Source organism: Mauremys reevesii, linkage group 7, assembly GCF_016161935.1.
Source record: "Mauremys reevesii isolate NIE-2019 linkage group 7, ASM1616193v1, whole genome shotgun sequence".
In the NCBI taxonomy this organism is placed as follows: domain Eukaryota; kingdom Metazoa; phylum Chordata; order Testudines; family Geoemydidae; genus Mauremys; species Mauremys reevesii.
The window spans coordinates 97,755,275-97,779,357 of record NC_052629.1 but is presented as its reverse complement, the minus strand read 5'-3'; the positions used below and the strand labels follow the sequence as shown (position 1 = coordinate 97,779,357).

At 43.4% G+C, this 24,083-nt stretch overlaps 1 protein-coding gene across 11 annotated transcripts in view; it reads left to right on the top strand.

The window, feature by feature from the left end:
- Positions 1–8,337: 8,337 nt before the first annotated feature.
- WNK2 (WNK lysine deficient protein kinase 2) overlaps positions 8,338–24,083 on the top strand; it is a 165,638-nt gene continuing 149,892 nt past the window's right edge. For 3 of the 11 annotated variants that reach the window (XM_039547229.1, XM_039547228.1, XM_039547233.1), the window contains exons 1-2: positions 8,344–8,854; positions 9,582–10,346. In XM_039547229.1, coding sequence (XP_039403163.1) covers positions 9,672–10,346 — 675 coding nt within the window. In that variant the 5' untranslated portion in view covers positions 8,344–8,854; positions 9,582–9,671. Of the gene's footprint in view, positions 8,855–9,153; positions 9,273–9,581; positions 10,347–24,083 lie in introns of those variants that run through there. The other 8 variants (XM_039547232.1, XM_039547227.1, XM_039547235.1 and 5 more) reach the window with 6 other exon arrangements.

The window sequence follows — 24,083 nt, the reverse complement described above, 5'->3', positions numbered from 1 at the left end:
GTGCATTTAGGCCAAACAAGGCCATCTTATTATTTATTTGCATTGTAGCACCACCACAATGCAAATAAATAATAAGATGGCCTTGGTTGGCCTAAATGCACGCTCTAAAGCTGGAAACAATGTGTGTGAGTAAGTTCGCCCCCACAGTTAGCATCATAGGCAAAGGGGCTAATCTCATGAGTAAAGTTATTCATCTTTGAAAGATCGGGGCTTAACATATTGCATACTCAAATGTTATTGCAGGGCCTTTGTCCTCTGTTTCCTGACATTACTCACCCATCATTATTCATCATTCCATGCTCAAGAGGTATGGGTGGGGGCGGGGAAATCATTTGGTTAATAAACCAAGCGGACACACATGCTTCATTGTGTTAGCCTAGCGCAAAGAGCACAAAGAGCCACTCATGAAGTCCTTCTAAAGCACCGGCTTCTTGTTTCTCCAAGTTACACATTCTCTACTCTGCCACTTGGTGGAGTTTAGTGATTTAGGCTCCGATGAATGTTCTTTTTCAAACCGGTATATGGATTCTACTTGTAAAATGATAGATTGTCCCTGTAACCTGAGAACAAAGAAACAAAGCTGGCATGTTACCTTAACGTGAGAACTAAGGAAAAGACACATCAAAGATTCAAAAACAAGAGTTTACTTGAAACTAGGCCTGATGAAGAAGATGTCAAATCCCAAATATTAACATAATCCCTCCCTCGGAAAGTAAAGAAATAAACAGTATGTGCTCATTTTTTAAATAAGTGATGTTTTCAGATTAATATCTTAATATTTGTCAGCTCGTCAGATGGGAGGTGTTATAGCAGTCCAAAGTATTATGTTTCATCCTGCAGATTGGAATTAATTTTAGCAAGGAAGAACTTTTTTCTTCTGTTGAATCCTGTATTATAGATTTTGCTCTATATTACTCAAACTTTGTGAGGGATTTGTTATGCTGTTTTTCCTCTAAGTAAAGCTTTCTCCTCCCCACCCCAAACCAAATAATTAAATAATGAACAGCTAGACTCAAGCGCCTCATTTATTTGACAATCAAATCCTGATCCTGCTGCCATTGAAATCAATAGCAAGTCACTTCAAAGACAGGTGAATCAGGTCCTAGGCTAGATACATTTTCATCTGGGAAACTTGAACTCAGAGCCTTTTTCTAAGATCAAGCCTTGTATACTGTTCTGACCCTGCATACCCTCTACAGCAGGGGTGGCCAACCTAAGCCTGAGAAGGAGCCAGAATTTGTCAATGTACATTGCCAAAGAGCCACAGTAATATGTCAGCAGCCCCTCGTCAGCTCCCCCACCCCCACTCCCAGCACCTCCCATCCACCGGCAGCCCCGCTAATCAGCACCTCCCACTCCCTCCTCACACCTCCTGATCAGCTGTTTTGTGATGTGCAGGAGGCTCCAGGGGGGAGGAGAAGAGCGAGGGCATGGCAGGCTCAGGGGAAGGGGTGGAGTGGAGGCAGGGCCTGTGGAAGAGCCAGAGGTTGAGCAGTGAGCACCCCCCAGCACATTGGAAAGTTGGCACCTGTAGCTCCAGCCCCGGAGTCGGTGCCTATACAAGGAGCCGCATATTAACTTCTGAAGAGCCGCATGTGGCTCCGGAGCCCCAGGTTGGCCACCCCTGCTCTACACCTTGTTGTGTAATGCAGACTAATTGCTCTACAGATCTCATTAACTCCTGAGCTCTGTAGCGCTCATTAATTTCTGGTTTCTAATGCCTACCTAACACTTTTTATTTGTGCTAAATCAATAAACAAATGAACATCAGCTGAGTTCTAACTGATCTAAAGAGGCTTGACCCCCAAAACTTGGTCTCCCCCAGTCTGCAGGTCCTTTGTGGTACATTAATGTCTCATTGATAATCGATGGCCAGTAGTGATGATCCTCTAAACTCATTCCTGATGCAGTATGCCATCTGCACCTATGTCTTCTCGGCACATTCCTAGAGAAAGAGGGGTTTCTATGTGCAGCTCTCTGTCCCAATAGTCAAATGGAGGTAGAGGGGAAACAAACTGGAAAACATTCTGCAAGCAGTTGTGTGTGGGTGCAGGTAACTCTCCCACATACAGCTCATGGCAGGGTCAAGGACTTATCAGGCTCCTTCTTAGAAAGCGGAAGCAGAAGCTTTGCAATTTCTTTTTCAATTAAATGTTTCCCAAATAATTTTTAGTCCCTTCCTACCATGGAACTTATGATACTGGAAGTAAATGAGATACTTTTACATGACAATGTGTGTTTGCCACATGCTAAAAATGGATGTTACATATTTTAAAGAATATCCAGAGCTGGCTACCGGTATCTGCAACACACTGGCATCAATTCCCAGTCTTTTCATACTTGAAATTATTGCGAGAAAAAAATAAAGCATTCATCACTTGTCCAGAAGCATTACTATGGCATTTGATACTTTCTTCTTCTGACATACGTGAGAGGGAGTCATTAGAGACACGTATATAATCATATGAAGCAGTGGTTTGTAGAAATATAAATACTGCACATAAATGTTGATATGTGCACATTAACTGTCTTGTATAATTCAAGTTTCTCTCTCATTTCTTGCAGTGATAGAACTCTTTCATCTAGGTGATATGCTACATAATTGTCTTCCACAAATTCAGATTCACAGTGGTAAAACTGCATGGCAGAAGAGCGTTCTATGGAGATAAGATGAAGTGACAGACTGTGATAAACTGGGATTTTACCACGCCACAGCTGCATTCAGCATTGAAAAGACAAAGGCCACATACTTCAATCATCATGGGGATGCTGAAACTCCATTTTTACTTTGTTTCTGAATGCTTAACTTGGCTCAGTATCTCAATGAGTTTCTGGGGTGTGAGGTCTCTGTGTCAGGAAGTGATGCTACTGTGCGTATCCTCAGCACAAACAGAAGAGTTAAAGATGAAACTTTAATTATGAGTCTAGATCTTCAAAAAGGGTAGTGCTTACATTTCATTTGTTTTTGTTTTCAGTTTGTGCCACGGTATGTTTTTACTTCATTGTTTGCCTGTGAATGCGTGTTGTGTTTAGTTAACCACATATTGTTGCGGAAGTGCCTGAAAGTTACGACCATAGATCATAATGGCATGTTTACAGTCACTGTACCCTAATAGATACTCTCTGTATAGCACACCCCTGCTTCCTTTTTCTTCCTAAAACAATGGAGTTTACTCATATGAATATTTATAGTGGTAAAGAAATGTTTTTGTAGAACAAGTTTATACAGTCTCATTTCCTCTGTAAATCCTAAGAAAATACAATATCAATAGACTAAATACTATAAGCAATATTGTGTGGAGAAAATATAAGCTATTGCTAGTTTTTAATTACACATACACCTCTACCCCGATAGAACGCGACCCGATATAACACGAATTCAGATATAACGCGGTAAAGCGGCGGGGAGCCCCAGGCCCTGTAAAGCGCCACCCGAGCCCCACTGCTTTACTGCGTTATATCCGAATTCGTGTGGAGCCCCGGGCCCTTTAATTCACCACCCAAGCCCCGCTGCCAGAGCTTGGGAGGTGATTTATAGGGCCCAGGGCTTCCCGCAGCAGCTGGAGCACCGGGCCCTTTAAATCACAGCCGGGGAAGCCAGTCCAGTCCGGCATGGCGTACTGGACCAAACCCGATATAACGCGGTCTCACCTATAAGGCAGTGAGATTTTTTGGCTCCCAAGGACCGTGTTATATTGGGGTAGAAGTGTAGTAGAAATTATGCCTCATTTTCTACACCTATCACAGGCAATGAAGAATGATGGCTAGTGCTATTATATTCCTAGACAAACCTGTCATTTTTGTTCCACAATGAACCTCATTTCTTTAAGGCTGATGGGCTTGGTGATAAAGTATAATTCCATGGTCTAAAATAGAAGAGGCTATTTCCCTGCTCAAAACAATAGGAACATATTCTGAGAGTCTCAGGTAACATAAAGAAGGGTCATATACTTGTCCGCATGTGAATTTTGCCATTGAGTTCAATTGTATTATTTAGCATAGCTGTGTAGGGTTATAATAGACTGCAAAAGAAAAAGAGGAACTTTTTTTAAACAGATGTTTGTTTGTTTTTTTTAACCCGGAACTTTAAAAATGTTAATATGATGTTAAAAATGTGATAATAAATGATCATAGTTGCATGGGGGTTGAAATGGGAGGTATTCTTTCAAGCCATTTTATCCTGTACCAAAGTGATGAGAGAGACAAGGCGGTGAGGTGAGGTGGGCCAACTTCTGTTGGGAAGAGAAACAAGGTTTTGAGCTTATTAGACAGAAATTGGTCCAATAAAAGATATTATCTCACCCATTTTGTCTCCGTAATATAGCTGTGTCAGTCCCAGGATAACAACAGTGCATATGCCAAAATGCATGTGTAACTTATTTCTGGATTTTGCTAGGAATACAGGCCCTGCTCCTGCAGCTGGAACCAAACAGGCAGATGCTTATGTCCACATATAGCCCTACTGAAGTCAGTTTGGTAACCCATTTGGGTTCAACTGCAGGATCGGGACCACAAAGTCTTTCAACTGGAAATCAAGGCAGATAAATAACTAAATAGAAACTTTAAACCTAGCTATCAGTTATAGGATAACTTAATCAAGGAGCAGATTTGGCAGAAAGAAAGGTGGTGGTACTCTTCCAAACTCCGTCTTACAAGGCGAGCTCTGTCCAGGTGAGTTGGCAATATGAGATCTCACTCATTGTAGAGTGTGCAGATATTCAGTATATGATCATGTTCATTGTTTGGCTCTACAGCACTCCTTCAACTATGCTCTCCTTCAGCTTCCTTGGGACAGGCTGCTTCTTTTATAGTGGGTGGGGGGGGAATAAGTCGTGGTATCTCTCATGTGTTCTGCAACCACCTTCCTATTCACTTGGCTCCTGCAAATTGAACAGAGCAGTTCCTTTAATGAGGATTTCTCCACTGAAGTTCCAGACTGTCTGGGGAGCAATGGAAAGTCCTTCTACATCTTACATTTACTCTCAGATCTGGAAGATCTTCATGGTCTGGTGTGGCACCAGGAGTATTACTGTCTTATCTTGCTCAGCCTAGTATGCTTTGCATTTCTTTGTCCCTGTTCAAGAAGGGTCTCAAAGATGAGTGATTCATCCCTCAGCAGGACTTGATCCTCCTCTCCCAGTTACTGATGTATCCCTAATTTGAGCCTTTCTGGTAGACTTCTTTCCTTTAAGATGGCCATACTTATTGCAGTGACCTAAGCCGAACGAGTGAGTAAATCAAATTCTCATAATCTCTCTCCCTTATTCTCTTTTTATAGAAGGGCATTTTTTGTTGTTTTGGCTTTCTCCAGAACTTGTTCCCAAGTGGATAGTCAATTTCGCCTGAACAATTTAGTCTTAGCACTCCCTTTCTCTATCCAAATCTGGTATTTTCCCCACCACACAATGCCAAGAGGCTGCATTTGGTGGATGTAAGCAGGTTCTCAAGTTTTATCGTCCCTGTTCTCAGAACTTCAAAAAATTAAGGCAACTGTTTCCTTGCTTTGAGGGTTATAAGAACAAGCTGCTGTTGCTAGGTGGGTCTGAGTCTGCATTCTCACAGGGTTTGATCAGTCTGGTAGCCTGTCAGATCCTATTTGGCTAGAGAAGCTGCCCCTTTATAGACCGCATGCTAAGGCACTAATTTCCAAGGTGTGTAAAGCAGTGACTATGATCATCTCTTCACTCTTTTTTGTCACTATCAGCTGGGCCTCTCTGCTTCTCAGGGTGCCTTCTTTGGCTGCAGGTTCTTGTCAGCAGCAGAATTTGGCAGTTTTGCCTCCCAGGATTACTCTTTGCTAATAAACTGTCTGTCCTTTTAATCCACTGTTGTAGGAGAAAAGAAAAAAGTATGAACAACAAGAGAAAATTTACTTATCGGTGTTTGTCTCACTCGCTCTTCTACCCTACATCCTACCATCCTCTGTGTGCTGCTGCTTATTTTATTTTCTTGTAGGCTGTTTCTTTCTATATTTCTCTAGCTGGAGAGATTGTTCTTGGTCAATCTTCTAATACCAGCAATAGAGTTTCAAATCTTTTCACACTCTTTGCTTCTCTAGTGGTAGCATTATAATACTGTCTGTTCTGTAATCTTCTGTCCATAGAGAAGAGATTGTGACATACAGAATTACCAGTATTTTTTCCTTTTATTATATACATTTGCAAACTTCCAGTTGTAACACAGTTTTAAATCATTCAAATATAATTATAAGTAATAAGTCTGAGCACTTCAGTAAAAAATTACAATGCACCAATTAACACTGAAATTATAATTATCAAAGACATAAAGGATATTTCTTAAAATGAAAGCACCACCATTCTTACATCATTTAAATACCATCTGTGTTCTTATAAAATATTACATTTTGTATAATGTTTGACTGTCCTTTAATTATCTGTGATTTCCTAGGTAACCAGGTTCTTCATATTCTGAAATAACACCCGCAGGAGACTTATTGCTGAACCTTCTTTCTTCTTAGTTTTTTTTAACTTAATTGCTTTGTGTGTTAGTGTGATCTGAAAGCTTGACAATGCTGGAGCCTGAAACCCTTTTATTTACTTACAGAACAGCACCACCACAGCTACTGCTCATGCAAGCTTTGCTATTGGCTGTGTTTGTGTCTCAAACCTGACTTAAAGGGACCTCTGCCAGAGGGGAGAGGAGTTTAGACTTCAGCTCTTGTTCAGGGCTTTGTATCCCTCCTGCCACTACCACTGTCAGGAGTAGTGACCTAGTTATGTGATGTGGACATTATTCATGAGGACTGAGAACACCAACTTAGTTTACAGTTGCTTCTGACTTGCCAACAGCACGTAGAGATTTCAATCATTTTTGACGTGGGGAAATTCAAAGTAGCAGCTTTGAGCAGAAAGACTCTCTATCCCATTATCTATCCCTTCCATGAACTCTCATTTTATTCCTAATTCTTTTTTAGACTTGATGCAGCTCAAATAATGGTAAATAGACCTGGAGGGGTGTTATGGTCTCTCTTCTGTGTCTCAATTATACACCAGCGTGCAGGGCCTGGGACGAATCAGCCTCTATGGCCCCCCCTTAACATTTTTTATACAGGTGAAATCTGGTGTGGGGAGGGGACACTAGTGCTGGGGGGTGAGAGACAATGCAGAGTCACAGGGTGGCACCTGTCCTAGGGGCAAGGGGGTCCCCTGTGTTAGGGGGTCCCAGAAAGGGGAGGGGTCTGGGGCGGAAGGGCAATGGATGGGGTGAGCCAGGCGCTGGTGTGTGCTGGCGGCAGGAGGTGGCTGATGTGGCTGTGGGCGGGCTGGGTTACTGCTGGAGGCTGAGCCTGAGCCCCCAAAAGAAATACAACACACGCTTCCTGTCGCTGAGTGCGGGCCTGACCATTGCTGCTGGCCTCGGGTCCCCTACTAGCCACCTGGGACGGCCTGGCCCCCTAACCCCATCCCCCTGGTCTGGCCTGGCCCCCCAGGCACCTCTATCTCTACTCTCCCCGAGCTGGCCTAGCACCCCCTGCACAATACACGCTGAAGCACGGGGCCTGGAACAGTTGCTACGATTTGCCATCCCATACCCAAAGTCTGGCTGTGGATATAGGGCCCCTTTCTTCATGTTTATACAGACCTGCCGCCGTGGAGTCCTAGTCTAGTGACTGGGGGCCTCATCTCTACTTCATCTAAATAAAAATAATTGCTACTCTTCCAGCGAGAGGGGGAAGCCACCACTCTGGGCAGCAGGTGTTTGTAATTCTACCGTCATCCACACACTGCAGTGCAATGTAACAAAAGTGCTCATCGGTTCTTCCACCCTCCCCGGCACTACAGCCTCTTTTATTTCCATTATGCTGATTATTTCATAGGGGGCACAGCAGTTCACGAGCCGATTCTTTGGTGGTTGGTTGGGTTTTTTAGGAGCGAGGGGAAGCTGCAAGTGGTTTGAGACTTACATCTAACAGGCTCAGCCAGGAGAGAAAAAATTCATTGTCCCTAGAGGCGGCTAGTGGGTGGTTGGGAGCATCATGCTGTGCACACGCTGCAGCAAGTCCCAACTACCTCTAGGAGTAGGATGCTTCCTTGAATATGCTTTGATGGGCTTCTCCATCTGCTCCTTCGAGCCTGCTCCCCTCTTCCCTCTGCTCCCCCGCCCCCTTGGGCACCCCCGAAGTTAATCCTCCATCCCTTACCTCCGACCTATTCCTTTATGCCCCGCACCTGCTCCTCAGCGTCCCCCGCATCCCCGCCGCCACACCCCCAAACTGATCCTCCCTGCCCCTCAACGCCCGACGTTCGCTCCCCCACGCTCAGGACAAGGGCACCCGGCAGGGCCGCAGCTTCCCTGGGCGTCGCTTCTCCCCGGGCGGCTGGACACGTGCTGCTCGCGGCCGCCCCAGGAGCCGGGGGTGAAGCCGGCTGGGACCGGGCAGACACACGCGCGCCCGCCCATTGTTCCCCGAGGCGGGTCTAGCCGGCGACCCACGCCCCCGGCCCTCCTCATTGGCTGGCGGAGGCGCCCGGGGCTCGGGCTGCTCAGCCGAGAGCGAGGCCCATTGACAAAAGCGCCGGGTGGCTGGGCTAGGGGCGGCCGCCTGCTGCTGCAGCCGCTTAGGAGTAGAGGGGGCGTAGGCTGCTAGGGCGGCTCTGTAACCTTCCCCCCCCACGGGGATTGTTAGCTGGGATCAGGGGCAGCCGGCCCCAGGCTGCGCTGGGCAGGTGGAGGCTCGAGGCAGCGGCTGCAGGGAGGTGAGGGCTGCAGCGCCCGGGCTGCGAAGAGGGGGCGGCGGCGGTGGCGGTGCTAGGCTACTGGAGCCGGAGCCCTGCGGCCGGGCGCGCCCGGTCCCTTTCCATGGCTGCGAGGAGGGGCGGCTCCCCGTTGGCAGGTGAGTAGCCGGCTGGGCAGCGATGGGGGGCTTGGGCCCGCCCCGCAGGTGAGGCAGCCGCTCCATTGTGCAGCTGGGGCACCTGCACTCGGCTGGCGCATTCGGCACGCTGGGAACGTGCGGACCCAGCTTGCAGGCAGCCGCCGCCGCCTCCTGGTTAATGCCCCCCCTCCCCGCTGCAGATGCGGTGCTTGTGCCATGCATGCGCCCCCCCCCCAGCCAAGGCGCAGGATTAACGGCACGAACCCCCGCGCCCCGACTGCTGCGGCAGTCGCGGCCTCTGTGGGCAGGGCTGGCGAGACTCTCGTGGGCTGGTTCGGCGGTATTGGCCTCTGCTCCAGCCCGTCACCCTCTAGCTCTGTGGAGTCCCAATATGGCTTTGCGGCGAGGCGCTCTCTGCCTGCAGCATCGCTGATGAGTGAGCCACCGCGGGCGGACGGGCGGGAGGGAAAGGGGGCAAGTCCGCGGAGGGGAGCTGCGTGGTGTGTGGGGGGGGTGCAGTGCGCGTGGAGACCTAGGTGAGGAGGAGGAGGGGCCGCGTGGCTGGGGAAAGGGACCAGCCGGCTGGGAGGGCGGGGCTGCAGGCTGGGGGTGGAAGGGGGTAGCGGGAGAAGGGGGGCGCGCGCGTGGGGTGAGCGGGTTTCCCCAGAGCCGGCGCTCGCGGCGTGGGCTCGGGACGCTGGTGGCCGCGCGCTGGTGCGTCAGTGCGCTGCGCTCTGCCCCGCAGGTGACCGGGCCGGGGCCCCGCACGCGGACGGACCATGGTGACTCCCCCGCTCCGGGGACAGCGGCGGCAGGAGCCGGAACCTCGGCGCTAATGGAAACTGGGTGCGCTGCCAGCTCGGCACCTCCGCGGGGGGGAGGCGGCGCGTCTCCAGCTGCTGCCCGGCCCCCGCCAGCGGACGGGAGCGCGGCCGTCGGTGGGCTCGGCAGCCGGAGCGGGGCGGGCATGGAGACCGCTGCGGTGCCGGAGAGGGGCCCGGCCCCTGGCCTCCCTCCCCGCGGGCCCGGCGCCAGGGAGCCCAGAGCCGGCCACCTGCGGTTCCTGCGGAGGAGCGTGGTGGACTCGGACCAGGAGGAGCCGCCTCTCGAGCTCTCCGAGGCTGAGCCGCGCAGGATCGTCCTGCTCTCCAAAACCAGGCGGATCATTGCGGAGAGGGCCAAGGAGCGGCACGGGGAGGCCGAGCTTGAGCCCCCTGCGGCCCAGCCCGCGGGCGAGCCCAAGGGGGCCGCCCCCGGAGTGCCGGCCGCGGCCGAGGAGCAGAAGGAGCCGGGCAGGGATGCGGAGAGGAAAGAGCCGTCGGACAAAGACCAGAGCAAGTCCAAGAAGGAGGAGCCCGAGGAGGAGGAGGCCGACATGAAAGCCGTCTCCACCTCGCCCGATGGCCGGTTCCTGAAGTTTGACATCGAGCTGGGCAGGGGGTCCTTCAAAACGGTCTACAAGGGGCTGGATACGGAGACCTGGGTGGAGGTCGCTTGGTGTGAACTTCAGGTAAGCTGGGCTGGTGCTGGCCACCTCCCTGCTCTGAGCCGTCCTGACAACTAAGGACACAGCCTGTGCCATCTACAGACCTGCAAACGCAGCCTTTAGAGTCCCCATTGCTGATCCTCCTGCGTCTAACTATAGCAGGAGGTTTTCATTGGCTCAGAATCTGCCACTTTATGTAGGCTCCTGCCTTAATCCCCTGAGCACTGGGCTTGATCACTGAAATTTCTGGCAATGTAATGGGCTAAGGATGTGACTGATGAGAAGGTCAGGAGTTCTTCCCTTGACTGTCCAGAGATTGTCATAAGAGGCTTCAGGGGGTAGTTTTATGTCACTCAAACTGACACTTGAGACATCTGTAACTTGATTTAGCAGGAGTCTAGCTGTAACTTAAAAAATACATAAAAGATCTTAAAATACAATTGCAGAAAATAGATTTACTTCCTTTACAAATCTAAACACAGGGGTTGGAGGTCTAGGGTCTCTTCCCACTGAAACCTCCTATTTTGAAGGGGTTATTAAGCTGTCACAAACTCATTCTGAATTGAAACTTGGGAAGCATTTTCTAATCAAACATGGCTTATATATTTTTGGCCATATCTGAATTAGTCTTTCAGCAAAGTCAAACATTTGTGGATTCAGATGTCTTTTAGAATAAATGCAACTGAAGCTTTTTTCCCCCTCTAGTGTATCTCTCTTTTTTTTTAAAGCCTTTGAGCCCTGTAGGGTGAAATAGTACATTAATACAACTAATTAAAGTCCTGAGACTCTTCAGTTTCTGGGCATGGACACTACATGCTTTTAACTATTCCTGTAATTCTTTATATTTTTCATACAAATTTATATGCACCACAGACAATGTGGGTTATATAAATTGCAACATGATGTACCTCGGTTTTTTTTATGAAGTTTTGGTATCAGTTTCCAGACTCCACCTAGGTTATTAACATACATTGACATGAGACCTAAGCTGTTGTGACTTTTTTGGTCCTTAGGTTTTTTTCTTTTAGTAAGACCTTCTTTCTAGACTACCTCTTAAACTAGGTTGTGTTATATAGATTTTGTTGGGGCACTGACATCTGCACCTCAAATTGAGCCATGGCACTAATCCTGCATTCCTTGTGCACCCAAAACTCCCACTGAATACAGGATCAATCCTCCTGCTATCATAGTGTCTGTACAGTTAGTAAAGGAAAGAATGGAAGCCCTGATTCTGAAAATCAATGTAAACTCTCCTTTGTCGCCTGTGATAGGCGGACAAGTGGACATACAGCCTTGCCACTTTCGGTGATTTTATTGTATGGTATCTTGTAATCCATTGCAACCCCATATTGTCTAATTAAAAGTGTAGGGAATACTTATCTCGATTTTTCATTTGAATTTCTCCTGTTAAGAGCCAGTGAAATAAAAGCAACTTGCTTTACTTGTATTGCTGGGTTTTTTAAAGGGCTGCAGATCCAGTATTGTGGTATATTGCAGCAAGAGAAGTAGGAAAAAAGGCAAGATAGAAAAGGTCCCAGTAGCATGTGGGAGACTGTACGAGAAACAGGGGAGAAGCTGCATAATTGACAATTGGAGAATTTGTCAAGCTGCATGCTGCTGGGAGGAAAAGAGAAATCATCATCCCAAGCCGGCTTTGTCATTCCAGTTTGGGTTAGGTTGGAGGGTACAAAATATTAGGGTGTGTAAGTTTTTATTCTAATAACTAAAGATTCATTTAAAAATATTTTCTACATGTTCTCTTTAAGTGAATGTTTGGATATAATGAAAGGCCAATATCATCTGACAATCTTATTGTGGCCCATGTTGTGCAAATTCTGTCACAACAGAATAGTCACAGCAGTTTGGAATTCATTTTACTGTCAACTTTGCTTTAACTCTGCTTTTATTAGAGTAATATTTAAATCAATAATTGGTTGACTATCCATAGCTGCTTAGAAAGATCATTATGTCTGAAAATAGATACTTTACAAATTGTAATCTTCTGGTAGTCTAAATCCTCCATGAATCTTTACAATTGGGTACAGTAAGCTACACTGAAATTTCACTAGTCTGTTTTTACCCCTCATTTTATTTGGGTAGGAGATCTTGAATGTGCTCCTTTGTGGAGAAGGTGTTAAGAGGGTTAAAAACCAGATTACCCGTATAGCTCAAAATGTCTTTTATGGAAGAATGATTTGTAATCATTACTTTGCCTTCCATTATAAACCAGAGGTACTGCTCCTTTCAAACCTGATGGAGCCACTAAACATTGTTTCACCATTTTCCACAGACTTCTTTCTATAATTGAGAGGTCTAATTTTTGGACTAGACAAATACAGGAAAAGTGATAAGAATTCATCAGGGTATTTCTGGTTGCCACTTCTAACAAATCAGTGTCAATTAGTTGTATAGATGTGACGGTAATGTTGGAGAAGAGTGAGCTTCCAGGAGATGGTATGTCAGCTTTTCAAGTTACTTTTGAAACTTGTTTTGGATTAATGAAGTGTAACTGAGTGGTGACTGCAGGGTTTCGTTAGATATATTTTTTTAGTGTCAGGCCTATGTTCTCGGCCTTTATTTGCAAGAGAAGCAAATAGCTAGCATTATACATTGATGGAGTTATGTATTACTTTTATAATCCTGAGTTACATGCAGTTTGTCTAAGGCCGACATTCTAAGTAATCATGCTTATTTACAACATTTTGAACATTTCTACGTGTACCTTGTCAATTATACTTGGTTCTGTTTTTACTTCTCTATAGAAACATGGTCAGTTGCAAGCGGCAAAGGACTCATACAAAACCATCATTACTCTACAGTTGAAACATAAAATGTCTATCTTGATATTTTCATTGCTGAATTTTGAATGTTACATCTGTAGATTTCTTTTAGGGGAAGTGCACACGTATACTTACCTACATTTCCATGCTGATCAGTCGTGCTTCTTCAATCTTGGTTACAATACATACAGTCAAAATCATAAATACCGGGAGGTTTTTAAAGGTATGATCATATCACAATTATACATGAAGCTTAGAGAATGAGAGCCAATGGAACACCTCTGCTATATGTAACTTGATTACCTTTCAACGAAGATAAAGTAGGAAAGAGAAAAGTTCTACTTTGGCAAAGTGATGCAGTAAATGATACTCTTAATGTCTAACTTGATTTTTCTAAGCATGTACCCCTAATATATTTCAATTTATCTTCTCAGGGATTGAGTTTCCAAGCAGCCATCACTCCTTTGTCCTTGTTCCGCTTTTTTTCAGTCCAATCATGGTTTTTTTTATTTTTTTTTAATCTAGATGAAATCTTTGCAAGCCATTTTTGAGATTTCTCAATACTACACCACTGGAAATGTTTCTTCAAGAAGCTGATTTCAACTAACCTTTAACTCCAAAGAATTATATATTTTATTTTGTAGTGTAACTATGATTGAAGAGATGGGCTAAAGATGCAGAATTGGAATCCTGGATAGAGTCAGGTTAAAAGTTGAATTGAAACTAGGGTTTCAGTTTGTCTGAGCAAGATATTAAGATTTTAGCCAAATCTTAGAAAATAGACTTCTTTACTATGTTGAATCTAGCCTGGAACTTAAGTATTGGCAATGGTATTTGTGTGCTTGCTGAAGTTTGAAAGGGTTCCGGTTCTTGTTTTTGTTAAATGGTGGCACATTGCAGCTGTATACTGAGAATTCAGAATAGCCATATTTCAAAATGCTGTGCCTTCTAACTAGAATCTCAGTCCATGAGCAAGGAATGTTACAGTTTGCCAATATGCAGGTTAAACATTCTTTTTGGATAGATGCGTGCCGACGAGCTTGAAAATATAAGCCCCTTTTTGGGACTGTAGAAAAATTCTGGGGGAGACCGTGTACAGAACTACATCACTGAGTAGTCCTTACTAGAGCTCTTCAGTTCCTATTTTGATTCTGATCACTGAGGTTTCTATTTAGAGCTTTTTTGTTAGTTGTGCCACTGTTGCAAAATGAGTAGGGAAAGAGGACATCTTTTGCTTGTCCTTCTTTCAAAGATGAAAGGATCCGAGAAGTGGCTCCTTATCACCAGTGAAGATTATTAAAGCACCCTCCCTCCCACTTAAAATGGTTGTCCAAGGCCAAAATCTTACATTTTGACTCCCCCCTCTTAATTACATTTTGAAGATCTCCTGTACCTGTATCAAAAAGTCCACTAACAGGCTTGGCAAGCTGGTCAGATGTCAGTTGACTACCAAATATTCCAGCAATAATGCCCTACTGTAGGTGTCAAAACCTACCATTTTGGTTGCATCATGGTGCCATCTGTAGCAAGCCTACTTAAATGTTGTGATCACTCACTTTACTACATGGTAATACCTCTTGTGGGGGGAAAAGGTAAATTAATTGCAAGTTGAACATCTTGATTGGCTGGAATTTTCTAGAACAAACATTGTATGTTTGTTTGGCCTGATATACAAAGCACATGGTTGTTTACAAAGCATATTAAACAAGATAAAAGAATGTACCAGCCCCAAAGAGTTTACAATCTAAACTGACTAGACAGATGTACAGAAATTAATTCAGAAGGGAGTGGGAGAAGAGGGTTCAATCATTAAACCTCCACCCCCAACACAGAGAAGAGATTCGCAGCCATTAAGCTGCTTTAAGAGTTGGCCTAATTATCATAAGTGCATTTAAAAATTACTTTCTTCTTTGATAGTTGCTGTGTGTTTTAATTTCATTTTTCTTTTTTCTGTAGCTGTTCAGCCTGGAATAACTTACATTTAAATGCTAAAAAGTAATTCTTTCTCATTTAATTGTGTTGTTGCATTTTCTGAGCAGAAATAGTTCAGATAAGTACACTGCTTTGTGTAATTAGGCATTAGGATCTATCAAAGGCTAAGCCTATTTGTGAGCATGAAGTCTTATTCTTTTATGTCACTGTTCTAATAAACTAGTGCTTTAAAATATTTCACCAGTTGGTTTTGTTTGTTTGTTTTGTTTGGACTAGTCAGATGCCCACCAATGTGTTTGGACTGCATTGGATATATTCTAAAGGTTGATACATGCCTTACTGAAATAATTGACTTGATTAGAAACACAGCTCAGGTGATTCATGTTGCCATGACTTTTTTCTTTTAGGGTATTAGTCTGAATTAAAGAACTATAAGCACCAGCAATGTTGATTTTCTTTATACATTTGTACTCCTTTGATGTATTCTTTGCATAAGAAGCTCGTGCCAGGTTAGCTGATGACTAACTGATTTTAATATTGTGGGTTTTTTCAATATTCTACTGTTACACATGAGATTAGGTTTAAGATATTAATTCAAAGCATTAACTCTGGATCCATGTGCATTTGCTAATCTTTGTTTCCAAGGGTGATTAAAGCTCATCTTACAATTTGGAAACTGAAAATTACTTAAATGGAACAAATCACCTACAACAATCATGTATTAATACCAGCTTCTTACTTTTTAGTGAAAGGAAGACATAGGGTTTACATTTAATGCTGAGCAGTAGAAAATATTCAGCATGATGCTAAATGGGACCACTCTTGAATTATTAAAATGTAAGAGGAAAAAAGTTCAATACATGCAACGAAATGTCAGTGTTCTAATTAGTCTTCCAAATGCTAACGAAGGCCTTGATCCTGCAAGGTGATCATGTGGGTGGAATCTTGTGTTTGTGAGGAGCCTTATTCAAGGGAGGAGGTCACTGAATGGGCGACTTTAATAGCTGCAAGGTAATTCGTGTTTGTATATCATTGAAGGTGTGTTTATGATATCTCCAATTAACGAGCAGCCACAGATATAACTCAAACTGTTACATTATCTGAAAGGTGGTTGAAGTGCAACTGTCTGTTCTGAATAGAATAGTTTTTCATTGTTGCATTAGCTTGGTGTTTGTACAGCTCATAAAGGCTGACAACTATTTCATTTATTGACTCGAGGAAAAGGCTGTAGATACTTAATAGGCTAATACACTATTAATTATCAGTTAAAATGACTTCATAGTCTTAATTAGCAGAACTAGTTTAGAAAATGTTCTTAGTGGACGGTAGGGTAACCTGCATCTTGCGTTTCTAAGTCTTAATACAGACTTTCTCAATAACATTAGTGACTTTCAACCAGACTAGCTTTATCTGAACTTCAAGATAACTCTTGAAATGGTGGTTTCTATTAAGTTCTGATTGTTAATTTAATGGAACTTCATTTTTGAAAGAAATAAGTCTAAATTTTATTTAATATGAAAACAACACTCAAAGCTGTACAGCATAAAGTGTTCACATGCTGGCATAGCTGTCAGTGCCATTAGAAAGCTAGGTAAAATGTGGCCCTAAAATACCAATAAATTAGATTGTCATTGCTGGATTTGAAAAGCATTTAAATTTAAACCCATAGCAAGTAGAGCTGAGCCAAATCTCAGATACTTACTTAGAATTTAATTAAATTTGACTTGTTTTTTTTCAAGTGCAAAAAGAATTTTATATATTTTAAACAGCTAGATATAGAGAGAGTGAGCTGGAAACTTAAATTCATAACTTTGCTAGACACTAAAATTTGTGGGCTTAATAGAGACCCTGGATTTATGGCTGATTACAACAATCTGTAGCCCACTAACCCCCCTTTTTATCTTACGACCAGAAGGGTATAAACGGGCCACTTCACTTTGTGTGGTCCCTTAGGATATGTACTAGCTACTTTTATTCTAAACTATCTGTTCAACCTTGTATTGTATTGAGCTGTAACACTGAGTACCTTTCCCAGACCTGAGGAAGAGCTCTGTGTAGCTCGAAATCTCGTCTCTTGCCTTCCTTGTCTCTCTAATATCCGGGGACTGATGTGATTACAACACCACTACATACAGCTATATATTTGTCTAGTAAAACTATACAGTGTGGATGTATCTGAGATTTAGTCTGGTGAAATATGGATAAGAGGAAAATGGGTGAAAATTACTACAATTTTGTCTGCAGTGAACTCTGCCCCCTTTGCTCATGTCTTGTCCATAGTTGGTAGAGAAACATTTTTAAGTCTAAAGCATAGCTGCAAGGCTTGTTCTACTCCATGTAAACTTTTATGCAAATATTTAATGTGCTAATTTGCATATTTGCAAATCTGCATATGACCTTAAGCTTATGTCAATATGCTCTTCCTCGAGCAGCAGTGAGGATGGGACATGGGAACGAAACTTTGTAGTTTGGGCTAGGATAGCTATTTAAAGGGGGTGAGAGGGTCAGTCTGGGGTGTAACTGGATGAGTAGCTACTGGAACAACTGGAGGTTAGGGAGCTCTGAGACTGGGTGAAGCTGCTGCATTGGGTGGAGGGGGCAGTAAATGCAGGGACTCTGGGATGATCTGGTGGGTCCTGGGTGCTACTGGAGGGAATGGTAGAGCTCCTGGGGTGCAGTTGACTGCTCACTCAGGGGTTGTGGGTGGGGAAAGCCTGGTGTAGCTGCCTTCACAGGGATCAGTGGGTGGCAACTTGGGGCTGGTATTGGGAGAGGGGCAGAGGGTGTCACCGTCTTCTCCAGGCACCAACCCCTTTCTCTCCAGCTGCCATTGGCATCTCTGGACTACTCCTTCCTGGCACCAGCGGGAGCAGGCTGCCTGGTTGCCTGCTCGGTAGGTGCCAGTAGCTTCTAGCATCCAAAAAAGCAGAACTGCAGGGAAATGCAGATGGGTGACATCTGAGCTGGGCTGTGGGAGTATAGACATAGCTGCCAAATGCTTGACTGTCAGGCGGGATGTGATGCTGGGCAGCCCTGCTGAAGGAGAGAGCTTCAGTGCTCTGAAATGTGAGTAGTTCAGTCCATTGGTGTGTGGAGAATACTCAAGTGTCCATCCAGGAATGCGGAGTTAGTTATTAAATGGAAAACAAGATACTAGTTTGGAGGTAAAAGTGAAGCTAGAGTTGTAGACCCATCACTGCTTGGAGTGCATACAGCTCTGTAAGAATACTAGGGTTAAACAGGTATGTGTGAGACTTCCATCCTATCTACCTCCTAATGTCTGGGGGCCTCTACCAAAGTCTGGCCAAAACATGGCTGCAACATGGGTTGGAGGCCTCCAGAGTTAGAGGTAGGACATCCTCTCCACTCTTGCTGCTGCTACCCACCTCTCAGAGACTGGGTTATGGGGCGAAATGAACCTGTTGCTCCTTGGGCACGGTGGGGTGATGACAAAGCAATTTAAATCATGATGTAAAGGAGCAAGCAAGAAACCTTGGTTTTAAAAAAAATAAATTTTAATTGTGTTTTGCATATGTACTTTATTTTCTGAAAGAGGTTGATTCTCAGTGATTGGTAACCATTAAATTGTGTTGATTTATAACTAAACATCACTTTGCACTAAAGTGATGTTTCCTTTTGCTAGCCAGGATTATGCCTAATATATATACATTTTTACATTTCATTCAGACTCTTAATTTAATTTTTTGGTTTTGTTATGGTAGAAAATTGTGAATGATGCATTTTTTTTTTATTCACTAGATTAATTTTTTACCTGTGATTTGTGTCAAGCCCTATTGGATGGAAATTCAATTAACAAAGCACAAAACCCGCATTTTTTAAAAATTATGTATCCAGCACATTTTCTCAAAACATGTTTTGCTTTTAAAACATATATTAAGCAATGGAAGTATTGCTTCTATTCTATTATTGGTAGTTAGTTAATTGAACTGATTATTTGTGATCATGTCTTTCAAGGCTTTAGAACTAGTAGATCTCATCCCCTTGCCACCTATATTTGATTAGTATGTTGGAAGAGGAAAATAAGATTTCCTGCTTTTTCAAATCCCACTCGGTTTCTTAGCTTAGAATGAACTAGTCTTTGAACTGGAACTAGTTGAATAGACTGGAATGCATATTCTCTCTGCACCTGCAGACGAGGCTACTGCTGTCAAAAGCTGGTTTAGTATTTCAGTAAGCTCTGATTCCAGTTCATTAGCCAATGACTTCCCCCAGTTCAGTGGTTTGACTTTCTTCAAAACTTGGTAGCAGGTATGTACTACTTAATATTTTTTTTTTGTATTTAATGTAAATTATTTTATAATAAATATGGGCTTTAACCTAGGTTGTCCATTCAAATTTAGTATTTAAAAGGTTTATTTTAAAAAAATCTGATTTAAAAATTTGTATCCACATTGTCCTTAAGCCTACTTTGGGGTTACCAAGGAGTATAGATTCTTCAGTGTCCACTCCTGCAAACCATAAAAGGCTTGTCCGGCCTCACCTTGAAGGATGAGGCCAGTGGTTAAGGCACTAGCTTGAGACTTAGGTTCAAGTCTCAGCTCCACCATAGCCTTCCTCTATGACCTTGGGCATGTTGCTTAGTTCATGTGCCTCAGTCTCCCTCTCTGAAATGGGGATAATAGCACTTCCCAACCTTACAGGGGTGGTGTTTAGGATAAATATATTAAAGATTGTGAGGAACTCAGATACTACCCTAATGGGGAGCCATATGAGTATCGTAGATAGCAATGTCCTTCCCTGCACCCCCAGGTGAGCACTGTGAAGCTCTCCTGGGGCCTCTCAAAGCTAAACTCTCATGTAACTCTTGGGAGGAGAAGCAGACAGTCCCATGAAGCATTAGGATTTTTGGAGGTAGGGGGTGGGACCCAGTCTTCTAGTCGTGAGAAACTGACTCCCTGCAGTCTGAATAAAATAGGCCTGTGTACCACTTTCAGTCTAGTCAGGTCTCTGAACCAAAATAGGTTAATGGTGATTAACAGACTTTAAGGCTTGTGGGAGTTCAGGGGTGCTGAGTCTCAGGAAAGGGGCATATGAGTTTTTTGGGGGCTTGAGGGAATTTTCTCCTACCAATCTGTAAACCCACAGGAAGTGGGGGAAGGCCTGCTGATGGTCCTGGGTTGTGCTCTTGCAGATCATTTCTTCCTGCAGACCTCAAGATGTGCTTAGAGAGAGAAAATTGGCAAAAGCATAAAGCTTGGAAGGGATCACGGGGTCTTCCTTCCCCACTTCCTGTGAGCCTCTTTTGGTTTGCATCATGGAAGAAGTCCAAGCCTCATGACCCTTCAGTAGCTGTGACCCAGCGACCTCTTGGTGCCAACTGGCAGAGGGGCTGCTTGGTGTTTTACAGGGATCCCCTGGGTCAGATATATGCATAATCACATTCACTAACGGGTGGCATGTGAGGTCTCTATTGAGAGCCATTCGCCCAGTAGTGGTCATAATCACTGCAAAAGCATGTACGGATAAGATTAAGGAGTTGTGTCTCTATACTGGAAATTGTTGCCTTCAAGGTGAGGCAGTTCACCAGGCAATGACACACCTTGGACAGTCTCCTTTCAGACAGCAGGCAGGAGAGGCTTCTCTCTCTTGTTTGTGTGTGTTGTGCATTGTGTCTCTCACACTAGGCATATTTGTATACTGAGCCAGATGCTGATTAGGAGATTGCAAAAATCTACAAGAAAGGAATAGACAGGAAAAAACAACTAGCGGGGGGTGTTATGCTTATGACTAAGATCAAAGAATGAGTCTGATATATCGGAGGGTGCAAACAGACACAAGATTTTTCTCATGGGAGGCATGAGTTGTCTGATGAATGGAAGATCACAGCCAAGTCTGGCTGGAAGGACTTTGGGTGAGCATTGCTCTGTAAGACAGGAAAGTAACTAGTTAAGTAAGCCTAGGTTCTAGAATGTGTTATGATTTTACTTTTATTTGTAACCATTTGTTTCCAATACTTGTGCTTGCTGTTACTGGAATCTCTATACATTATTATATAAACTTTCACTTGTTTTCACTGTAAACATATCTAAGTGCTGTGTGTCAAGCAGAGTGGTGATTTGAGGTGGAACTGGTAAGCTGGGCTATATTGCTTCTTTGGGAGCAGCAGATCTGTGAGCACTGCTAGTGCTCAGTGGAACAGGGGCTGGACCTTCCAGGGAGAAGACACTCGGAGAGCTCGAGGACTGGAATGTGCCTATTGCTAACTTGTAGAGAGAGCAGGCCTGGTGAGGCCTAGAGCTTGTGTTGCCTGTGGCCAATAGCATTGGAGACCTGACCCTAGGTAGGCACAGACAAGGCTTCCTCACACTAAGGGCAGATGGTAACATGGTTCTTCGCTATCCTGGGTACCCCCGAGGAAGCATCACAGAAGTGCTCGGCGGGGGGGAGGGAGGGGTTGGAGGAGAAGCTCCTGTACCATTCTCCAGGAGCCTAAGGCGGCTTGTTGCTTCCACTCATAAGCTGTGGGAACTTTGTTGCTTCCTGCATTTGTCTTTTGTAGAAAAACAGCCACTAACAAGCCTCCCCAGGGATTAGTCTATGTTTTGAAGTCTGACTCATCAAGAACTTGGACTACAGACTTTTTTAAATGGCTATTGAGGTCTCTAGCAGTCATTTGACTTGCTCCAAATAAGCACAACTCTGAAGTCAATGGAATTGTGCCCTCATAAACTGTGCTTGCCATGTAAAAATAGTTTGCATGTATATATGTTCAGATTTAAAATACAAATGGTGTATACATGGTGACATGACTTACAATTAATGATTGCGTGCTGAACTGTACATCGTAATGTACCTCTTGCATCCTGGTTATTCATAGGAATAATGGAAGACTCCTTTGACAGCCATTGTTGTGGGGAGACACGTGTTACGGATTAGGCTACCAAGGAGAGAGTAACTGAAGTCCTAATGCCATCTGTTCTTCAGCTGTTTGTGCTATAGAGGGATACAAAATACTTATTCAGGAACTCGGGGAAGCTGGATAAGAGAGAAATGGACTCAAATAACATATTTTTGTCTACTTTTTGTAAACTTAGTTTGATCCATGTCCAAATTTGTTTTTAAATGGAAAATTATACATTCTTAAAGGTATTTGATCCTTAGTCTCTTGTGACTTTTTAAGAAAAACAAACAGGCTGCCAGAGTTAGTTTACTTTTCTTTTGAGCAAGATAAACTAATTCCTTAACAGGTCTAGCTCTGAGCATTTTACTGTAAGAAAATGCTCAAATAAGATGCCAAAAGGAAATGGGGCATCCCTGTGTTAAACTGTATTCTTCTTGCAACACCTTAAATCAGTTAATAGATGTACAGTTAACACAATTTCTGCTAACTCATCTTTAATCCTATACTTTGAATTCTGAAAAACAGCTTTAGTTCAAACTGTTCTGGAAACCAATTGGTTTGAACTAGTTCCTTCTTTACTCTGAATAATTTTAACCTTCATGGATTTTACTAGAAACATACAAGTAAACTTTAATCTGTTGTACTAAAAATACACATAGTATACAGATATCAAAACACAATGGTTTTTTTTGGTTGTATTTTGACTTTTCATTACCTCTTCGTATACTGATGGCCTTGGCACGATGTGATTCCTCAATGTAAGCAGTTTCTGTCACTGGCTGCTGATCACCGGTTTTTGTGCATCTCAAATACATTAGAATTCATCATGTAGTAATGATGCAAGGACAGTTGAGGCATTTTTTTGCTTTAGCCAAAAGCAACAGCTTACTTGTACTTTATGAAACAGAGCTTTAATAAAAGGAACAAATGCCAGTTTGCCATTTCAGAAATGCAGAGAACTAAATCTTTATTTCCATAAAAAATGTGAAATGAGTGTTGCTATAGTGTGTCCTTGAAATGGATGTATTCCTTGCTCTTCTGGCATATGCTTTGGGGCTTATAATTATGATATTTTGACATATGAAGCAACTTTTAGCAAGGCTTTTCCAATTTGTTTAAATCTTTCAATCAAAGCAGCATTTAGAGTTGACCTCTGCACTTGATGGAGTTAATACAGCTGAACTGGGTCTGCTAAGCTGAATCAATTTTGTCTATTAAAATAGAACGGTGTAGGAGAAAAACATGAAAGTCAGAGTTGACATACTATATTGTGCTGCAGAACTATACTGGTTTATACCTTGTTGAAATATTTGGTAATGTCTAGATCTTGTAAAAATATGTTGATTCCAAATGTTTGTTTGCATTGTTTTTCCTCTTCATTACTGAATTAAGGAAAATTGTCATTTTGCGTGAATTTGAACATGCTTTTCTTCCATTTCATAACAATGCTTCTTTTTGTCTTGGAAATTGCATTGCAGACAAAGCAAGTGTTGCATCAGTAAAACAGACTTGCTTTTCTCTCAATCAATCGCTATAAAAGCCTATACTGCCCTTGACTTCTAATGGAGGACAAGAGCATGCATCTTTCTGGTAAACAAAGCAATTCTACACAATTACATTAATGTTTTTTCCATATTTCTTTTGGGAAATTAAGAATATATGTAAAAATATGCATTAAACATACCAACCACTACTCCTTTGCTTTTATGGATGTGATCATTTGTCTCAGTATAATACTAGGTATGATACAAACTAGAGTGTGTTGGGAGGACTAAAATGAGCTGGCAACAGCTAGCTGAACTGCACATTTGTAGCCTGGTAGTGGTCTTGGATCTTCATTCTCTGTTCTGCCTTCTTTGTTATGTCCCTTTTGATATCCAAACACTCTCTTCCTCCCTACCCCCTTCCAGTGTGTAATATGCACAATAACTCCATGCACCGTCTTTCATGGATGTGGTAAGATTTAAAAAATATTCCTGGCAAGTTGCGCTCATGGCTAGTCATAGCATAAGAGCTGTAGGTTAGAAACTTAAACATGCAGTGAAGGGAGGGCGAAAAGCAAAACCGTCCATTTTTTAAAAAAGATGTTTAGCCTAAGATCTCAGGGGAAGCATGTTAATTTGACTTATAAAATTCCAATATCAACTTCACGGGAAAGAAATGCACCTTTCTAAATCCCCCTCCTTC